The sequence below is a fragment of the Pogona vitticeps genome, chromosome 3, assembly GCF_051106095.1.
Source record: "Pogona vitticeps strain Pit_001003342236 chromosome 3, PviZW2.1, whole genome shotgun sequence".
Classification (NCBI taxonomy): Eukaryota; Metazoa; Chordata; class Lepidosauria; order Squamata; family Agamidae; genus Pogona; species Pogona vitticeps.
Genome location: NC_135785.1, coordinates 123,940,140 through 123,959,440, shown reverse-complemented (window position 1 = coordinate 123,959,440; position 19,301 = coordinate 123,940,140). Strand labels below are relative to the sequence as shown.

The 19,301-nt window shown below is 43.1% G+C and overlaps 1 protein-coding gene across 1 annotated transcript in view; it reads right to left on the bottom strand.

The window, feature by feature from the left end:
• VWA8 (von Willebrand factor A domain containing 8) overlaps positions 1-19,301 on the bottom strand; it is a 187,363-nt gene that overhangs the window by 26,564 nt on the left and 141,498 nt on the right. Inside the window, exons 33-37 of the mRNA XM_072994764.2 lie at positions 17,626-17,735; positions 9,828-9,982; positions 7,720-7,921; positions 4,741-4,822; positions 1,381-1,585 (exon numbers count right to left, since the gene is read on the bottom strand). Coding sequence (XP_072850865.2) covers positions 1,381-1,585; positions 4,741-4,822; positions 7,720-7,921; positions 9,828-9,982; positions 17,626-17,735 — 754 coding nt within the window. The remainder of the gene's footprint in view (positions 1-1,380; positions 1,586-4,740; positions 4,823-7,719; positions 7,922-9,827; positions 9,983-17,625; positions 17,736-19,301) is intronic.

Here is a 19,301-nt window from a genome sequence, read left to right as displayed (position 1 = left end):
GAACAGAGGGTCGAACCCGATGGCCTTAAAGGCCCCTTCCATCTTCATTACTCTATGATTCCATGGCAAAGATTGCTTAACGAAAGCACCTTTGTTTTTTGCATCCTGGTTCTACATAGAATAATAATCTTAGAACTGCAGAGCTGGAATGGATCATCAAGTCCAACACTTATCAAGAAGGCACAGTGGGGAATCGAACTCCCAGCCACTGGATCCGCAGCCGTATACCTAAACCACTAAACTATGTACTATCTATCAAATTCCAATACCATAGTTCAAAATAAATATAGAACATCTACATTTCTAGAAAGTGCTCGTCGGAAGATGGAGACAAAAAAGTGGCTGCAATCACATGTTGTTGCACATATCTTCAAGCTATAATGGGCCAACTACAATATTTGTAACTGTAGATTTTTACTGACATTCTTAAGTACAGACAATGTAGACATCACCTGCTGATAGTTTTTCCTTCAAATGTGGATCATTCTGTATTTTGTACTTTTAGAGCAAGTGAGCATCTTGGAACTAGGTACTGTACAGGGTTTTCATATTTTTGGGGCTACAGTCCCTGCAGGAATTCCCCCATCCTCTCGGGCATTTTGAATTACTTACAACTGAGGAGTGAATTAAAGAATTTACTTTATTATCATTGTATAACGAAATTAAACGCCATCTCCAGTACACATAATAATAAGACACACAAGAACATAGCATCCATAACATGAAAACATAGCACCTTAACATGAAACGCATCCCTCTCATTCACATCCACATCCTTCACATTCAATATCGACATCCACATTTAACAAAAGCTCTGTTGGACACGATGAACCTTCAGGAAGATGGAGGAATTGGCTAAGCTCTGTGAGAGCTGCCTCATGTCTTGCAGCTCCCACAGAACTTAGCTCTGCTTAGCCACTTCATTCAGCTTCACGGAGATTCATCATGTTTGATGGAGACGTTATTTCTCAGCTAAAAGCCATTAAAAACAATTAAGAGTTCTGATTTTTTTTTTTTTTACTAAACTCCACAGAACTCTGGCTGTGGGAATTCTGCTGCATATCCAGATCAGAGCCCCTGACTGAGGTACAAGATATTGCTCTGGTGACTAGACACAGGCCAAAGACTAGGCTATTAGTATTCAGACCAGGCTCGACTATGATTATGGCATGTTGTGGTTCCCAAAACCGCTCAGCTTGGTTGATCCAAAGGTTCCACACAGATTGCCAACTGCAGAGGCTGGTACTTCTTTCTGCATCTGAAGAGGATTCAGAGGCCAACACATACACCATCCCAACTAACTCATAAGGCTGTTTTTCAGCTTTAGGTCATGAGATTTAAAGCGCATCGATCCCTAATGTTGAAAGCACCTCATCTTACCTGCACAGGTCTACCATCCTCTTGGCCAATCATTGTTCTCCATTCCTGCAGTGATCTCTGAAGATTTTCTAAGCTGGTTTCCCAAAGCCTGACATTGCCCCCCATATCTACAGTAACCACGCCACCTTTGTTGAGCGAAGCCAAAAGGACATCAGTGTCTGAAATCATTGATATCCATGATGTATAGGGAGTCAGTTTCATTGATCTGAAAACCAAAAGAAGATGATTTGATTAAAAGTTTTTCATAATGATACAGAACTTAAAATGTTATGGGGATATAAGTAAAGGTAAAGGTTCCCTTTGACAATTTTTGTCCAGTCGTGTTCGACTCTAGGGGGCGGTGCTCATCCTTGTTTCCAAGCCATAGAGACAGCGTTTGTCCAAAGGCAATCTTCCATGGTCACATGGCCAGTGCGACTTAGACACGGAACGCTGTTACCTTCCCACCGAGGTGGTCCCTGTTTATCTACTTGCATTTGCATGCTTTTGAACCACTAGGTTGGCGGGAGCTGGGACAAGCGACGGGCGCTCACTCCGTCACGTGGATTCGATCTTACAGCTGAAGATCTACAGACCTTACAGCACAGAGGCTTCTGCAGTTTAACCCGCAGTGCCACCACGTCCCTACCGGAATATATGCCCCAGCAAATCTTGCAAACCTAACAGCTCTCTATCCTAATCATAATCTTCTGTGGGCTAGTTTAAATGCAATTATGTGATCATACAATATGTGTGTTGCTACTTCCCTCTTGTATGCATACAGTATATACTTTCCAAAAAGTTCTGGAGTCTTTAATAGTTTCACATAGATGAGATTTTGTTACAATACAGCACAATTTGATGAATAGGCTCTCAAAAATATCCTGGGCACATGCCTAAAAAGGTATCTGCTTCTGTGCTCCTCTTCCAAAGAATTTAGAGCAGCAGACATGCCCACTCTATCCCATTTTATTCTGTGATGCAGGTAAGTGTAACAATTAGGAAGTGGTTCAGGAATATACAGGGAGTACACTGGATGACAGTCTGATGTTAGCCCCTATCAGCAAACTTGCATGTTTGGTCTACGCTTGGCCTAAGCTTTTGCTTCATTAAATGAAGGCGGACTGCTGTTCAGAAAAGAGTTGCTTAGGACGATCCAAGCATCCTAGATGTTTGCATTATCAGCAACAATTGCTTTGGGAATGCACACTGTTAATCAGGCAAATATCACTGTCAGCATTTCAGCATCTAATTTCTCTCTGACCTCCCGTCTACTATCCTTTCCCCTGCTTCCTCTGTACCTGGACTTGAAACTCTGGATAATATTGCATGGACTTTTGTCAGGCACAAAAGCTTAAACCACAATAAACATGGTATCCCTCAAGGTATAACAAGATTCCTTTCTTGTTTTAGTAAATGTTGGAAATGTCATAAAAAACTGGAACCTATTATCACCTCTGGTGGACTTGTGATAAAGCAAAAACATTTTGGAACAAAATACATAGATGGCTTGTTAAAATAATCAAAAAGCATGTAGATTTTAGGCCAGAGCTCTTTCTGTTAGGTATAATACCAGAAAATGTTGATAAACAAAATGTATATTTAATACTATATATTTTAACAGCCGCGAGGATTATATATGCACAGTACTGGAAAAATGAAGGAACACCTACAGATCAAGAAATAATTAAAAAGATATTGAACTGTGCCGAAATGGATAGAGTAACACTGAAAATCAAAGGAAAAGAAGATACAAAATATTATCAAACATGGGACTTGTTCTATCAATGGTTAGAAGGATGTTGTATAGATTAGGAGCGTAATGTGTATGGTAGTTGTTTTAACAAATGATTATAAGCTGTACCCAGGTGGCACGATGTTAAATCAACATGGATGGATTTTATATAATAAAAAGAATTTTTTAAAACAACAAGAACAACAAAAGATTCCTTTCTTGTTTTGTTTTTCATAACCAAAGAAGGGGGTGATATGCAGCCTTTCTTTCCAAGGCCATTTTACATTCTACAAGCCATGACCAAGAATGCCCTTCTCTCATAACTCACATGGCAATCTACTAACAATTGGAGGATAGATAGCAGAAGGAAGGATGTCAGAAACAGAGATAGATTCTCAGTCCAGTCCATATGGAAAGGTTGATTGACTCAGTCAGATGGTATGTACCAAGGAGAAAACTCAACCAATTAAGTCTAAGAAACTCACATACCCGCCACTTGTCATAACTGCAAAGAGAAGTTAACATCATATCTAGTATTCATTTGTACACTGTATCTTTCCATTCACCCACTCATCCCCCAACAGTGTATGTATGCAGTGGATTTTGGCTGTTACCTCAAATAGATAACTTCCTTCATATAATATGGACCATGAGTTATATTCTCCCCACAGTTGGGGGCAGGGAGAGAGAAAGAGAGTATTTAGCTATGTTTTAAAGACTTAGGATGCATCTTTTGTCTAAACAGACATAAAAGACAGTATTCTATAGCAAACCCCAATTACAGTAGACCCACCTAATCAACTGCTAAATGGCAAGTCAATACACATGCAAATCCCCTTGAGACAGTGTAATGAATAGTAAATGATTCAGGAATATACAGGGAGCTGCACAGCTGGGTGACAGTTTGATGCCAGCCTCTATCAGCCGATTTGTATGTTTGGTATATGCTAATTGGGACTAGCAGTAGGAATGTGATTGCATGAGCTCCTGAAAAAACTACATAAATAGAATATTTTCAGAACAAGCGCTTCAAATGGAAAGAAACAATGACATGTGAAATGGTTTGGCATAACAGCTTAGCTATACCTTTGTTTTCAGTGAAGTTTTGCTGTAATGACTGCTGGATGCTGGGACGTGGTGGCGCTGCAGGCTAAACCGCAGAAGCCTGTGCTGCAGGGTCAGAAGACCAAGCAGTCGTAAGATCGAATCCACGTGATGGAGTGAGCACCCGTCGCTTGTCCCAGCTCCCGCCAACCTAGCGGTTCGAAAGCATGCATATGCAAGTAGATAAATAGGGACCACCTCGGTGGGAAGGTAACAGCGTTCCGTGTCTAAGTCGCACTGGCCATGTGACCACGGAAGATTGTCTTCGGACAAAAACGCTGGCTCTATGGCTTGGAAATGGCGATGAGCACCACCCCCTAGATTCGAACACGACTGGACAAAAATTGTCAAGTGGAACCTTTACCTGGCTCAGTGGTTTAGGTAGCTGGCTGCGGAGCCAAAGTTGGAAGTTTGATTCCCCCCTCACGGCACCTCCTTGACAGGGGCTGGGCCTGATGATCTATAGGGTCCCTTCCAGATCTGCAGTTCTAAGATTATTATTCTAAAATAATACTAACATTTAAAAGGTAAAGTACACTTACCTGGGAACAGGGATATATTTAAGTTTCTTGGTTGTAAGATCAGTAATTTCCAAATATCCTGCAGTTTGGGGAGGAGTAACATCTGGAAACAGAAGTGTTTGGAAATATCTGATAACTGGCAATGACCATTTCAATAAATCACGCACTTTTTATTTCATAGAAACATCTTACCATATCAGGAAACACAGCAAAATAAAAAATTAAAGCCATAGACTTGAAATGCTGTTATAAAAAGAACAACCTTAAAGTAAGGAAATGAAATCAACTCTTGTAAGAAACACTAGACTGGAAGTATACTTAAAAGAGTATTGTTTTCAGATTTATTTTATTTTATTTTATTTGTAAAGCTGAAAGAAAAAGATGAATATTGAGACAGGTCTGCACTAAAGGATCCCACACTGCCCTGAATAAACTAATTGCTTTTAAAGCAGAGCAGATTTTGAAAGGCACAAACACTGTCTCAATTGCCTTGTAGGCTGGCATTTTTCCATAGCTATAATGTACGTAACCCAAATCCAATTACAGAGAAGGGGATAATTACGGGAAATAAATGGCTCATATTTCAGCATCAACAGTCACAGATGTGTCCTTAAAATGTATAACAAGAAATGAGTCTGGAACCTATGCTGAATATATATTCAACTTTGTATATGTGTCCACTGATTAGGATAAAGTCAAAGTGCTATATTACTAGTCTCCCCACACAGATTGCCATATCTTTAAGGGGGCATTTATTGATAGCCACATATAGGGTTCTACCCTCAGTAGACATGATCACCATCTAGTAAAGCAATGCGCTCTATGTGGGGCTCCCTTTGAAGACAGTCCGGTGACTGCAGCTGGTCCAGAATCGAGCTGCACAGCTGGTGAGTGGTGGGGCTGCTAGGGAACATATCAAGCCAATTCTGTATAAGTTACATTGGCTACCAGTTGCTGCCCGAGCCCAATTCAAAGTGCTTGTTTTGACATATAAAGCCCAAAATGGCTTGGGCCCTGGATACCTGAAGGATGGCCTCCTTCCATATGAACCTACCCGGCAGTTAAGATCTAAACAGGGGGCCCTTTTGAAAGAGCCGTCCCTTAAGGAGATAAGAGGGATGGCTTGTAGACAAGGGGCCTTTTTGGCAGCTGCCCCTAGACTATGGAATGCCCTCCCGACTGAGATTTGTCTGGCGCCGATGCTGATGACATTTCGGCACCAGGTCAAAACCTTCCTGTTCCAAAAGGCTTTTAATTGAAATAATATCAGCTGTGGGTCTCATGCCAATTTTTAGAGTATATATTTTTAATTGCATTTTAATTATTTTGCCCTTTTATTTTGCCTTTTTATTGTATTTTAAATGTTGTAAGCCGCCCAGAGACCTTCGGGTAGTGTGGGCGGCATATAAGTTAAATAAATAAATAAATAAATAAATAAATAAATAAATAAATAAATAAATAAATAAATAAATAAATAAATAAATAAATAAATAAATAAATAAATAAAGCAAAAAGAGTTAAATAGTGCACATGACATACATTTGAACCATGCAGAAATTATGGAAAACTTGATAAACCTAAAAGGGATAGACTTGAACCTTCTGCAGCCAGCATAGCAATATTCAGTCAAGCTTATGTTCAGCTATTACATTGCCATGCCATGAACAGCTGGTAATATGGTTCTGATTCTGCTAGCCATTAAAAAGCTCCAACAACAACAAAAACAGTGGAAATTTCCAGCCACCCTTCTGATTTTAAAGTAGAGATGGGCACGGATCAGCAAAATGGTGGTTTGTCTCCGTTCGTGGTTCATCAAAGTTAACGAACCACAAACTATGAATATTCAAAAAATTTCCCTGATAAACCACAAATCAGTTTGTTGGTTCATCCCCCCCCCCGTCTTTTTTCCAGACAGCCCAGTTATTCTCTGATCTGAGGCAGCTGGGCTTTTTCTTCTTTTTTTGGGGAATCAGTCCAACCGGCTCCTGACTGGCTTCCTCTGAACATGCGCCTGCATCCATAGACAGGCACATGTGCAGAGATGGCAGGCTTAAAAAATGACGGTGGCAGTGGCGACAGCAGCTGCAGGACAAGGTAGGGAAGGGGTGGGTACACAACAAACTAGAAAGTTCAGGAAATTGCTCAAAATTTTTGCAGTTCAAGTTAGTCTGCGTTCTCTGGTTTGGATGAAACTGAACCAACCTGAAGCAACAAATTAGTGATTTTCAATGAACTCCCTGTTTCGTTGTTAGGTTTGTGCCGATCTCTATTTTAAACGCTTCAGCGGGCATCACTACAAACTTCAAGGATAGCTTCACAACAATAAGGTTTAGATGACTGTCTTAAAAAAGCAACATTCTTACCAACTTAATTTCATATTCCTACAGAATGACAGCATGCTACGTAACTTTGGATATTTCAGTGGAAACAAAATGCTGTGTCTTCATATTTTACCTGTCTAGTGTGGCATTTATTACTTTTCAAAGAATTCTCACACTTCAGATCTCTTCCAGCAAGGAATATTGCAACCTAAACCCGCTCATGTCTAATTGAAAGGAAGTACCACTATGCTCAAGCAGAATCTACTTCCAAACAAATGTGTTCAAGAATGTAGAAGCCTAGATTTCAAAAGTGCCTAAGTAATTCCATCAATGTGACACATGAGAAACATTGTGATTTCTCTCACATATTGTATACCGTGTTTCCCCCAAAATAAGACAGGGTCTTATATTAATTTTTGCTCCAAAAATGCAGTAGGGCTTATTTTCAGGGGATATTTTATTTTTTTCCATGTATAACAATCTACATTTATTCAAATACAGTCATGTCATCTTTTTCTGGTGGCCGCACAATGGTGGAGGGCGGGGTTTCACTTAACTGGGGCTTATTTTTGGGGTACGGCTTATATTACGAGCATCCTGAAAAATCATACTAGGGCTTATTTTCAGGGAAACAGGGTAATGAAATATAAAGCATGAAAAACAAATGAAGTTGTGCTACCTTTGGGATAAAGTTCTTTCAAAGGCACATCTCCAGGGGCTAAAACTCTGATCACCTGATTAGCAGACGTAAGCGTCACACAGTTGGTTTGCTTTGCCACTCCAGCTTTGTTATGCTTTCCATAATAAAATGGATCAGAAGGTGAGGGCTGCCTGTTCCCCAAGGTGGAGCCTCTCTTCCAGCTGTAAACTTCATTGGGGGACTGCGAGAATAACAAGATAAACGGCTGAGCCACATACAAAACCACCATAAATCTTCTGTTAAAATGTGCTGAAGATGAGTTTTGACACAATCTAAACACTAACTGAAACATTCAGGTTCTAAAGTCAGCATCTGCACCTTAACTCTTCTCGACTCCGACAGAATGGTTGTTGTTACACATGGCAGTGACACTACACCTGTCTTTCTATTGGCGTTGAAGAGAACACCAAAGGCATTTTATAAATGTCTGGACAGCGACCACTTTTCTTGGAGTGAACACACTCGTTCAAGTACAAGGATAAAGTTAGAGGCTGGGGAAAAGGAGAAACAGGTTCTGAACAGTCCACATTGTCATGTGAATTCTGGATAATGGAGACAGGCATGACTAACATTCAGAGTTACGAATAAGACACTGTGGGAGATTGCAGCAACTTCTGCATTACTAACTTGACTGCAGCATTGCAGCCAAGTCTCCGCTCACAACTTGAGTTCAATCCCAACAGGTTCAGGTAGCCAGCTCAAGGGTGGGTCAGCCTTCCATCCTTCCACAGTTGGCAAATTACTCATTTTACCCAGCTTGATGGGGGGCAAGTTGTTGTTTGCATAATTATATAGTAAACTGCCCAGAAAGTACTCTAAACACTATGGGGTGGTACACAAGTTGAAACAACAATGACAACAAAAGGTCTGATTTCTCAAAAGGCAGCAAACATCAGTACTGGCTTCAGGATTCACCGGCTCTCTTTATCTAGAAGATACAAGGCACACAAACTGAAAAGTTCAAGCAGACTCCGGGCTTCTTGGATACTTCATGTAGAATGAGCATGTTAGAGTTACTGGGCCAAGTAGCAAAAACCACAATCTCTGGAGACTGAGCTGCATCAGAACAAAGTTCAGTTGTGCTGCTTGCTTTGGCACATGGGTCTGAGAATCACAAAGAGCATGTATAGCATTTTGGCAAACGGTTTTAAGTCACAAATGTGTAGACGACAGGGGGCATAAAATTTTGTGACATCTGCCCTACCTGTTTATTCTACGCATTTGTTTCTATTCGTCACAATAGGCATCTTCTTATTATGTTACTTTTAATTACCCTTGGAGAAGACTGGACAACACGTGGTCCTAAATTCTCTGCTGTTGTTTTATTTTGCAGGTATGAGCTTTGAAGTAGAGCAAAGAATCATTTCCCTATCATAAGAACAGCACGCTCACCACCCTATACTAGTCCAGTAATATCCAGGACAGAGGAAATGCCATGATAAGAGCAGCTGATGCATTTCCTCTTCATACCAGCACTATTTACACCAAGAGAAAAATGGAGAACAATCACATCATGGAGCCCATCTGTATGGGGATGATATAGATATGGTATGGAATGAACTGAGATGGGAACTGCACCCAGGTGGCAGTATTAAAATAAGAACTGATTGGGAACAAATTTAAGAAAATATAAAACTATTTTCAGGACCTTTCAGTGGGAACTCAATGACTGATTGCCACTGTAGACAGAAGCAGATATGGAAATGGACAAGATTGTTATTTTTACTGAAGTGTAATGCTCATCAAGTGTACTTTCAGCTAAATACCACTATGTAGCCAATACATTAGAGGCGGGGGCAAACCTTGTTCCACAAAGTCTGTTCAATGGCCTATGCTGGTACAGTAGGGTTACCATACATGTCTCAGATGATATGGGAGACAACAAATATGACTGTATAGCATTGATATTTCATGACCATGTGCTGCCAGACTAGATTTAACTATCCTGCCCAGTGTTCCACCCTCGGCAAACCTTTCATCAGTCACTGTCCCTTTCCCACTCACGAGGTTAGTCCTCACAACTGATTAGTTAGGAATCAAGGCATATAAACCATGTCTAATTTAGACAAAATGAAAACATTGCCTACCATGAGATCTGGAAAACCAACGATAAGAGTAGCATAACTGTGCTCATCTGAAAGCATTCTGTTGGGTGAGCTGATTTTCTGCCCAATCGCTGCACTCAGATTTTCTGAAGACAGCTGGTCACATGAAATTGTGTGTGGCACGTACAGCTCTGAAGCTATTTAAAAGGAAAGCAAATAAATGTGAAAATATAGAAAAGTAAGGTTAGTTACAGGTAGATGTATTTGGTTCTTTTCGGAGTGGACATATACCGTCATGCTGTTGCAGGGGAGCAGAACACGTGCCCTCACCAGTACAACCAGTGATGAGGACTGACAGAAGTTGCAGGCCAGCTACATCTAGAAGGCCACACGTTTCCTATGTCTTTTCTACTGATTTCATGATGTGCCAATACTTAACAGCAGATGAGAAATAGCTGTGATCTGCTGACTGGCATCTGGTGCACAAAAGAAATGGGATATACTTCCAGGAGCCATTTTTGTGCTTAAGTATTATACGTATCATGTGCTGTAAGTATCATGAACATGGGTTAAGGCAAGACAACGAAATATTTTAATTTAGCTACTTTAAGATCCTATAATTTATTCTACAAAACTGAATGCACACGACTGCCCACCATTGCAAATAATTTTCTGGAGGTAGGGACAAAGGGGTAAAGCTAAACTACAGAATAGTTAGAATTGTCCAGGTCTCCTGATCCACTTGCACCTTCTTCAAGTGGCAAAGGCTGCACAAGGCAAGAACACCGGCAAGTCAGGGCGTATCAGACAGGTGTCTGGCAGCAACTGGTAGAGCTAAAGGGCAGAGACTAATCCTCAATGGGCAGACTGGGGCAGATTTCTGAACAAGGCAGATTTTAACCTGTTGCCATCATAGTCACAAGACAAAGTGTCCATGGCACCGTCAGCATCCTACACATATTGAGGGCAAAGGAGAAAAAAAAACTATCACAAGGGACACCTTGCGGCTGCAACAGACAAGGTTCTGCATGTGAGTCACAGATCCTTTCTACATTATTTGACATTTACTAATCTGCCTTATTCAGAGCACTTACTGCATACAAAATGTTGGCATCAAAACCAGTGATCATCTGTGGAAGATACAACATTTGCAAAGCAAGTTGTAGATCCTCAAAGCTGGCTATATTAAACAAAAAGCTCTTTAAAATTGATCACACCATTGTCTGTCTAATTAAGAAAACAATAATAAAACAGTCATGGTTTTACATATGTTATTACATAACTTTCCTGCTGTGAAAGTTCAACAGGTAAGAAAACTGACAGGAAAAAAAATTCATCCATCTGAAATGTGGGGCTGGATGAGAGCTTTACGGATACCCTGGACTGCCAGAAAGACAAACAAGTGAGTCTTAGATCAAATCAAGCCTGAACTATCTCTGGAGGCAAACGTGTTGAAAATGAGGCTGTCCTACTTTGGGCACATCATGAGAAGGAAGGATTCTTTGGAAAAAAACCCCAATAATGCTGGGAAAAGCAGCAGGGAAAGAGGAAGACTGAATATGGGATGGATTGACTCCCTAAAGGACCCACGGGCTTAAATCGACAACAGCTGAGCAGGGCAGCTGAGGACAGGATGCTTTGGAGATTGCTCATTCATGGGGTCATCGTATGTTGGCACATAAACACGACAAATTTATATTCCATTTCCTTTTATTCCTTACTGGATAAAGGCTTTACCTCAGTCTCTGTGACCATAAGTACAACCCCCCCCCCCCCCGGTCAGACCAAAATACCTCCAAGGGGATGCTAGGCCAAAATGCTCCCCACTTCACCTGGGTATTAAGTACCCTACCCAATTTAAACCACCTCTTTATCTTCACATACTAACAATTCCAAAGCTAAGGCACTGCAATGCGCTCCCAATGGCACAGATGAGAGGATGCTTTCACAAAGTATTCCTGGACCAACGTTACTGTGACTGATCCTTTCTCATAGAACTTGATACACCATCTCATAATTTATTTTACTGCCTAAAATATGCAACTGTAAGAAAGTGATTCCTCCAAAAATAGCTACTGAAGTATTCAGCCTTTTGGGATGCCACAAGATTAAAAGTACCCTTGAGCAGCCTTTGCAAAAACTGTGTTGAAGATGTGGCAAATTTCTGTTTTAATATATGGTGTATGGCCCATGGACTATTAAACCTAAATAAACTTGAGCTTGAACTTGAAATATGAGGATGGACTAACTCCCTTAAGGAACCCATAGACTTGAGTCTACAAGAGTGGAGAAGGCAGCTGAGGACAGGACATTTTGGAGAGAGCTCAATTCATAGGGTTGCTATAAGTCAAGGGTGACTTGACAGCACATAACAACAAGGGAGCATCCCTGCTCTACAAAACAGGAAGACCTAGCCATGTCCCTGCTCCTGAATTAACGTATGTTTTTAGTAATAATTTGTCAAGATTGCCAAATTGGAACAGAGTAAAACCTACAGACAACACAGACACACCCAACTCACTTGACTACAAAAGAGGGGAGAATTGTCAAGAGTGTGGTGCAGTTGTGCCCTGCATAGCGACGTTAATCCGTTCCAGGATTAACGTTGCTATCCGGAAACATCGCTAAATGGAAAGAAAAACCCCATAGGAACGCATTAAACCCTGTTTAATGCGTTCCTATGGGGAAAAAACTCACAGTTCAGCGAGGATCCTCCATAGGGGCAGCCATTTTCGCCACCTCGGTAAGCGAGGAATCCGTCCAGAAAATAGCGGGCGGCCATTTTGGAACCACCAATCAGCTGGCATTTTCCCCCAGCTGACCGGCGGACGCTTCAGAAGGAACCTCCGGAGGAAGAGGAGGAGGTGAAGTGGGAGACGGGGAGCCAGGCACCCGGCCCTTTCCCTTCGCCCACCGCCCCGGGAGGAGTGAGCCAGCCAAAGTGTCCTTCCGAGGCCACCGCAGGCATTCCCCTTCGGAGGGGGCATTTTCCCCCAGTTGAGCGGGAGCCCCGCCGCTCAGCTGGGGGAAAATATCAGCGGTGGGCGGCAGCCTTGGAAGGACCCCGAAGCCACCGCCGACCACCGACATTTGCCTTCTGAGCTCTCAAAAGGCCCCCCTCCGACACTGGAGAAAGCCCTTTGAGAGCTCGGAAGGCTCTCAGCGGCGGTGGGGGCAGGGTATGGTGGATCCGGATGGCTTCCAGGCAAAGCACTGGAAGCCTTCCGGAACCCCCCCACACTGCCGCCGCCGCCCCCACTTGAAGCCGCCCCGCCCTGCCTAACCCAGCCATGGTCGGACTCCTGGGAGTCTGACCATGGCTGGGTTAGGCAGCGCAGGGCAGCTTCAAGCGGCGGCGGCAGGGTGGGGGTGGGGGTCCAGAAGGCTCTCAAAACTGCCGCCGCCACCACTGCTTGAAGCCGCCCTGCCCCGCCTAACCAAGCCATGGTCGGACTCCCGGGAGTCCGACCATGGCTGGGCTAGCCAGGCGCAGCGCGGATCCCGGTGGTGGGGGCAGGGTGGGAGGGATCCGGATGGCTTCCAGGCAAAGCACTGGAAGCCTTCCGGACCCCCCCACCCTGCCGCCACCGCTTGAAGCCACCCCGTGCCACTTGGGAGTCCGACCATGGCTGGGTTAGGCAGCGCAGGGCAGCTTGAAGCGGCGGCGGCAGGGTGGGGGTGGGGGTCTGGAAGGCTTCCAGTGCTTTGCCTGGATGCCATCTGGATCCACCATACCCTGCCCCCACCGCCGCTGAGAGCCTTCCGAGCTCTCAAAGGGCTTTCTCCAATGTCGGACGGGGGGCCCTTTGAGAGCTTGGAAGGTAAATGTCGGTGGTGCCTTCGGGGTTCTTCCGAGGCCACCGCCCACTGCCGACATTTTCCCCCAGCTGAACGGCGGGGCTCCCGCTCAGCTCAGGGAAAATGTCCCCTCCTTCCGAGGCCACCGCCAGCATTTTCCCCCAGCTGAGCGGCGGGAGCGGTGCTTCGGAGGCTCCCGCCGCTCAGCTGGGGGAAAATGGGGCCTATGGGGAAAAATCGCAAAGCGATCACAAAATCTGTGAGGATTCGTCGTTAAATGGGGCGCTCGTTATACGAGGCACCACTGTATTTATTATAAATAAAGTATCAGAAGATTAAGGATAAAAGAAATGTAACCCTGGAAATGTGAAATATGATTATAACATTGAGGTTTAAACAACAGTGAACTGCTTGATAGAGGTTACATCATGAGGTACAAGATTTGTGATTTGTGAAATAGATTAATTTTTAACTGCAGTTTTATGGCACTTTTCTCCTGGTAATGGGACTCAAGTTGTCTCACAGATGATTAAAACAAACAGAAAATAAAAACAAGACATAGGAACCATTAACAAGTTATTAAACATGGAAATATTAAAATCATAATCTAAAAACTTTAAAATGTATAAAAGCATTAAAATATTTTAAAAATAATATAATGGCAACAAGCATAGGATATTTAACTACAGTATTACATAATAATTACATAATAAAAACCTATCTGAATAAAAATGGTTTTAATTGCCACCAGAAGGAGAGGACAAGGGGCCACATTAGTCTCAATTCCATTATCTGAGGCCAGCCATAAAAACAGTAATTAAAAGGGATCATGCTTTCAAGGTGCTACGCATTAAAGCTATTCCCTATGTGTTGTTACTATCTTAATTGCTTAGTAAAGACTAGTAATGCTTGTTCTGGGTTTTTCGGGCTCTTTGGCTGTGTTCTGAAGGTTGTTCTTCCTGACGTTTCGCCAGTCTCTGTGGCCGGCATCTTCAGAGGACAGCAACCTGTACTCTGGTGTAGTTGGCTTGGGAGTGCAATATTTATGGCTGTGAGATAGGCTTTTGTCTTTTCCTGTAGATGGGTGATTAGTGTGTATTGTTGTGGGTGTATTGTTGTGCTAAGGGGAAGAGATTATCTGTTCCTGTGGTTGATGGGTGTCATTAGCTGGTCTTTTGTGTGTAGTGATCCCCTGTCCTTGTGGGTGGGTAGAGTTCGTTGACCTTTTGCACGTAGTATGTTTGATAGCTGGGAGCCAAGTTTTGTTGAGCTTCATACTTTCCTCTTTTTTGTTGAAACTGTGCTTGTGCTTGTGGATTTCAATGGCTTCCCTGTGCAGTCTGACGTAATGATTGCTGGTATTGTCCAGTATTTCAGTATTTTGAAATAGAATTTCATGTCCAGTTTGTTTCAGGGCATGTTCAGCTACTGCAGATTTTTCTGGTTGCTTTAGTCTGCAGTGTCTCTCATGTTTTTTGATTCTGGTGTGGATGCTTCGTTTTGTGGTTCCAATATATACCTGGCCACAACTGCAAGGTATTCGGTATACTCCTGCGGTGGTGAGGGGGGCCCTTCTGTCCTTTGCTGACCATAACATTTGTTGTATTTTTGTGGTGGGCTTGAATACTGTTTGTAGGTTGTGTTTTTTCTAGTAAATTCAATTCTGTTAATTTATTTTTCAGAGTACAGTAGGGCTGTAGTATCCAGAAGGGATTAGTTCCAAGCCCCCCTCCAGAAGACATTGGAAAATGCAGAAACAGCAAATGCAATACATAGCATGGTCTCTGGTCAGTTCTGGCAAATAGAGCAAGGACATACTGTACATAACAACACGTTTTTCTGTGTTTCTGTATTTAATGTTTTCAGGCAGTGGATAAGTGAATCCATGGATACTGACCCTGCAGATGGGAGGGGTCCCACTGGACTGCCTACTCTCCCCTGTTATCACTAAATAAATACTTTTTGACACAAAGTGTCGAAAGGGAGCTCTTCTATACAAGACCTGATGTCGTTTGTGATGCCCGCTGAATGAAGCCAGGCATGCCGTCTAAGCGTGGCTGCAGTAGTCCTAGCCTTGGAGGCGGCATCTGCGGTGTGACGATGATTTATTGCGAGCTCTGGATTGATTTGATTCCACAATGATCGAACTGAGTATTGGATGCTTTGCAAGAAAATACGTATCTGAACTATGCGTTTCATAATGGTTCTCCACTCGTCTGGTTATTTGAAGGGAGGACGGTAGTTTATCCCAAGACTGCTTTAGAAAATCAAGCATAGCTGGTATGAAAGCCAGAATGACTGTTGGAATTTTATCCTGGTTGATGCCATTGAATACTAGGTCCTGTTTTGGATGTGGAGGCTTTTTAACCTCAAGCTCTAGAGATTTGTCCATGTGGAGTATAAGTTGGGAATAGGATGTAAAGTCTTCAGAAGGTGAAGGAGGGTGATTATCCACCACATCAGAATTGGGTGTAGGCAAGTTGGAGGGTGACTCCTGAGAAATTTCCAGGGGGGTGGTGGTGGTTGTGAAGAGTGTGACCGTTGTCGAGGTCTAGATGCCAAGGTCTTGGATGAGGTAACCAGAAAAATCAAGAACCCTCTGTTGGTGTCAGGCGGCGGAGTGGGGCGTCATTTATAGGTGGTAGTGACCTGAAGGGATGAAGTACGCAGGTAAGAGTGAGAAGTAGAAACCGGTACAGAAGATGTACAGAAGCGTTTGGAGGCAGATTGCTCTGTTGAAAACGAAGTACACTTGAGAGGTGATTTGGCCCTCTTTATTTGTTGGAGCCACTGATGATTTATTGCAAGCTCTGGACTGATTTGATTCCACAATGATCGAACTGCGTATTGGATGCTTTGCAAGAAAAGACGTATCTGAACCATGCATTTTATAATGCTTCTCCAACTCGTATAGGATATTTGTCGGGAGGACCGATACGGAGAAAACTTGGAGTTGGAAAACTGAACCATAACTGCCCACCCTGAATGTGCACGGCTAGAATGGGCTGAGGTCGGGCTGGAGAGGACATCAGCTACTGAGGGGCCAAGACTAGGCGAGAGGCTCACCAAAGAAACAGGAGCCTGGCCAGGAGGTAGCGGGAGTGGATCTTCCACCTCTGACAAAGAATTGGGAGCCTCTCTGGAAGACTCTTCCAGAATCGGTGAAGAGAGGTCAGCTTGAGGTTGAATAAGTTGAGTAGGCTTCGATGATTTATTAGCCTTTTTTGATCCACCCGTGTCCTTTTTCTTCTTAGGCAACTGTGTCGAGGAGGCCTTCGATGCTGGTGGCGACTTTGACTTCGAGGAGGATTTAGACTACTCCCTTGATTTAGGAGATGGAGTGGTCGGGCTCGACACAGCTTAGGGACGTCCTGTCTAGGGACAGGAGGTGAGGTAGGTTCCATTGAGGCGGTGGGTGGACTAAGGGATTTCTCCCAGAGAAATGAACAGAGACCTTGGAGACGGAGCTTAAGGGCCATTTAGGTGAGTTTTTTACACTCCAGGCACGAATGAGTTTGATGTTGCTCCCCCAGACAAAAAAGACAGCAGTCGTGGCCGTCTGAAAGCAGGATCTTGTTCGCGCACAACACACACTGCTTAAAAGGGGCTGGGGGGGCAGTAAAAAGAGTGAAAGATAGGGAAGGGGGGAAATGGGGGTGGGGAAATGAAGGTAAGAAGAAAGCAAAGGGAAACCACGGGGAGAAATTGTTTTAGAACAAAAAGAACTCATGGGGAAATGTCAAAGAAAGAGGTGAAAAAGCCTGAGAAAGCGCAATGAAAAATAACGATTACCATCAAAAGTTGCCCTTGTCGTCGAGACAGGTCTGACCTAAGCAGCAGTTAAAAGGAACTGAAGGGAGTTCAGGCAGGTGGAGCATGCACGCCACAGGGGAACGTCCTACTAATCACATGTCTTTATGCTCTAGAAAATTCCAAAAGGTCCTGCGCAGGCACAGAAGAATCCATTCGTGTGCATTCACAGAGACCACAAAGAAGAAAGAAGTTTGTATTGACAGATCTGTATCAATTTAAAATTTTGTACCTGTTGTTAGCCCAAACCCACTTTCTGCTGGCTCTTCATTCAGTGCATGTAACTGGCAAACTCCACTCTCTTCAGATTCCACATGCATAGGCTTAGTTAAAAGATATTTTCTGAAAAAGATGGAGAATTATCCAGTGACTATTTACCGTGGTCACATATATTTATTTATTCCATGTATATCCCTTCTTTCTTCTAAAAAGCTCAGGGTGCTGGACACCATTTCCCCAACCTGCACGTCACCCTCCAAAGAATCCTGTGAGGCAAGTTAGGATGAAAGATAATACAGTAACTGGCTCAAGATCACCTAGTGAGCTTCCTCGCTCAGTAGGGACTGGAACCCTTGATAAACACCATTGCACCAACTGTCCATTCTATCTCCTGCATGCCTTGCCCTTCTCTCATACCTAGTGTATCTGACGCCTATATCCAAAATATTTGCCAGCTCTTAACTATGATGGCTTGATGTTTTACCTTCTAAAAGAAATCTAGAAGTTTCACACTGTTGCCAAGAATCTATCAGGTCCTCAAAAGAGCTAATTTGTGTTCCTTCTCTAATTAACATTAGGTCCTATTTCCCAATTGAGAGAATAGCATGACATTACCCAGAATCGCATCTCCACACAGAAAATTAGGTAAAATAGGATGATTATATGATTGCTCATTCGCTGCACTTTTGAGTGTCATTTTTTCTTATCAGAACTCAGGGAGGCACAGACACACACAAAAAGTGACTTCTGGTCCAGAAAATGGTCTCAAAATACACAGTATATCACAGAAGTGAACACACCCCCTCATATTTCATAAATATTTTAGTATATCTTTTCATGTGACAACCTTGAAGAAATGACACTTGTTTAGAATGTACAGCAGTGAGTATACAGCTTGTATAACAGTGTAAATGTACTGTCCCCTCAAAATAACACAACACACAGCCATTAATGTCTAAACCACTGGCAACAGAAGTGAGTACACCCCTAAGTGACAATGTTCAAATTGGGCACAAAGTATCAATATTTTGTGTTGCCACCATTATTTTAAGCCTCTTGGGCATAGAGTTCACCAGAGCTTCACAGGTTGCCACTGGAGTTCTCTTCCACTCCTCCATGACGACATCACAGAGCTGGTGGATGTTAAAGACCTTACACACCTCCACCTTCTGCTTCTGGATGCCCCACAGATGCTCAATAGGGTTTAGGTCCGGAGACATGCTTGACCAGACCATCACCTTTACCCTCAGCTTCTTTAGCAAGGCAGTGGTCATTTTGGAGGTGTCATTTTGGGGTCATTATCAACAGCCCAGTATCCAAAGGGAGAGGATCGTGCTCTGCTACAGTATGTCACAGTACATGTTGGCATTCATGGTTCCCTCAATGAACTGTAGCTCCCCAGTGCCAGCAGCACTCATGCAGCCCCAGACTATGACTCTCCCACAACCACGCTTGACTGTAGGCACAACACACTTATCTTTGTACTCTTTGCCTGGTTGCTACCACACATGCTTGACACCATCTGAACCAAATAAGTTTATCTTGATCTCACTGAACCACAGGACATGGTTCTAGAAATCCATGGCCTTAGTCTGCTTGTCGGCAGCAAACCGTATGCGGGCTTTCTTGTGCATCATCTTTAGAAGAGGCTTCTTTCTGGAATGACAGCCCTAGAGACCAATTTGATGC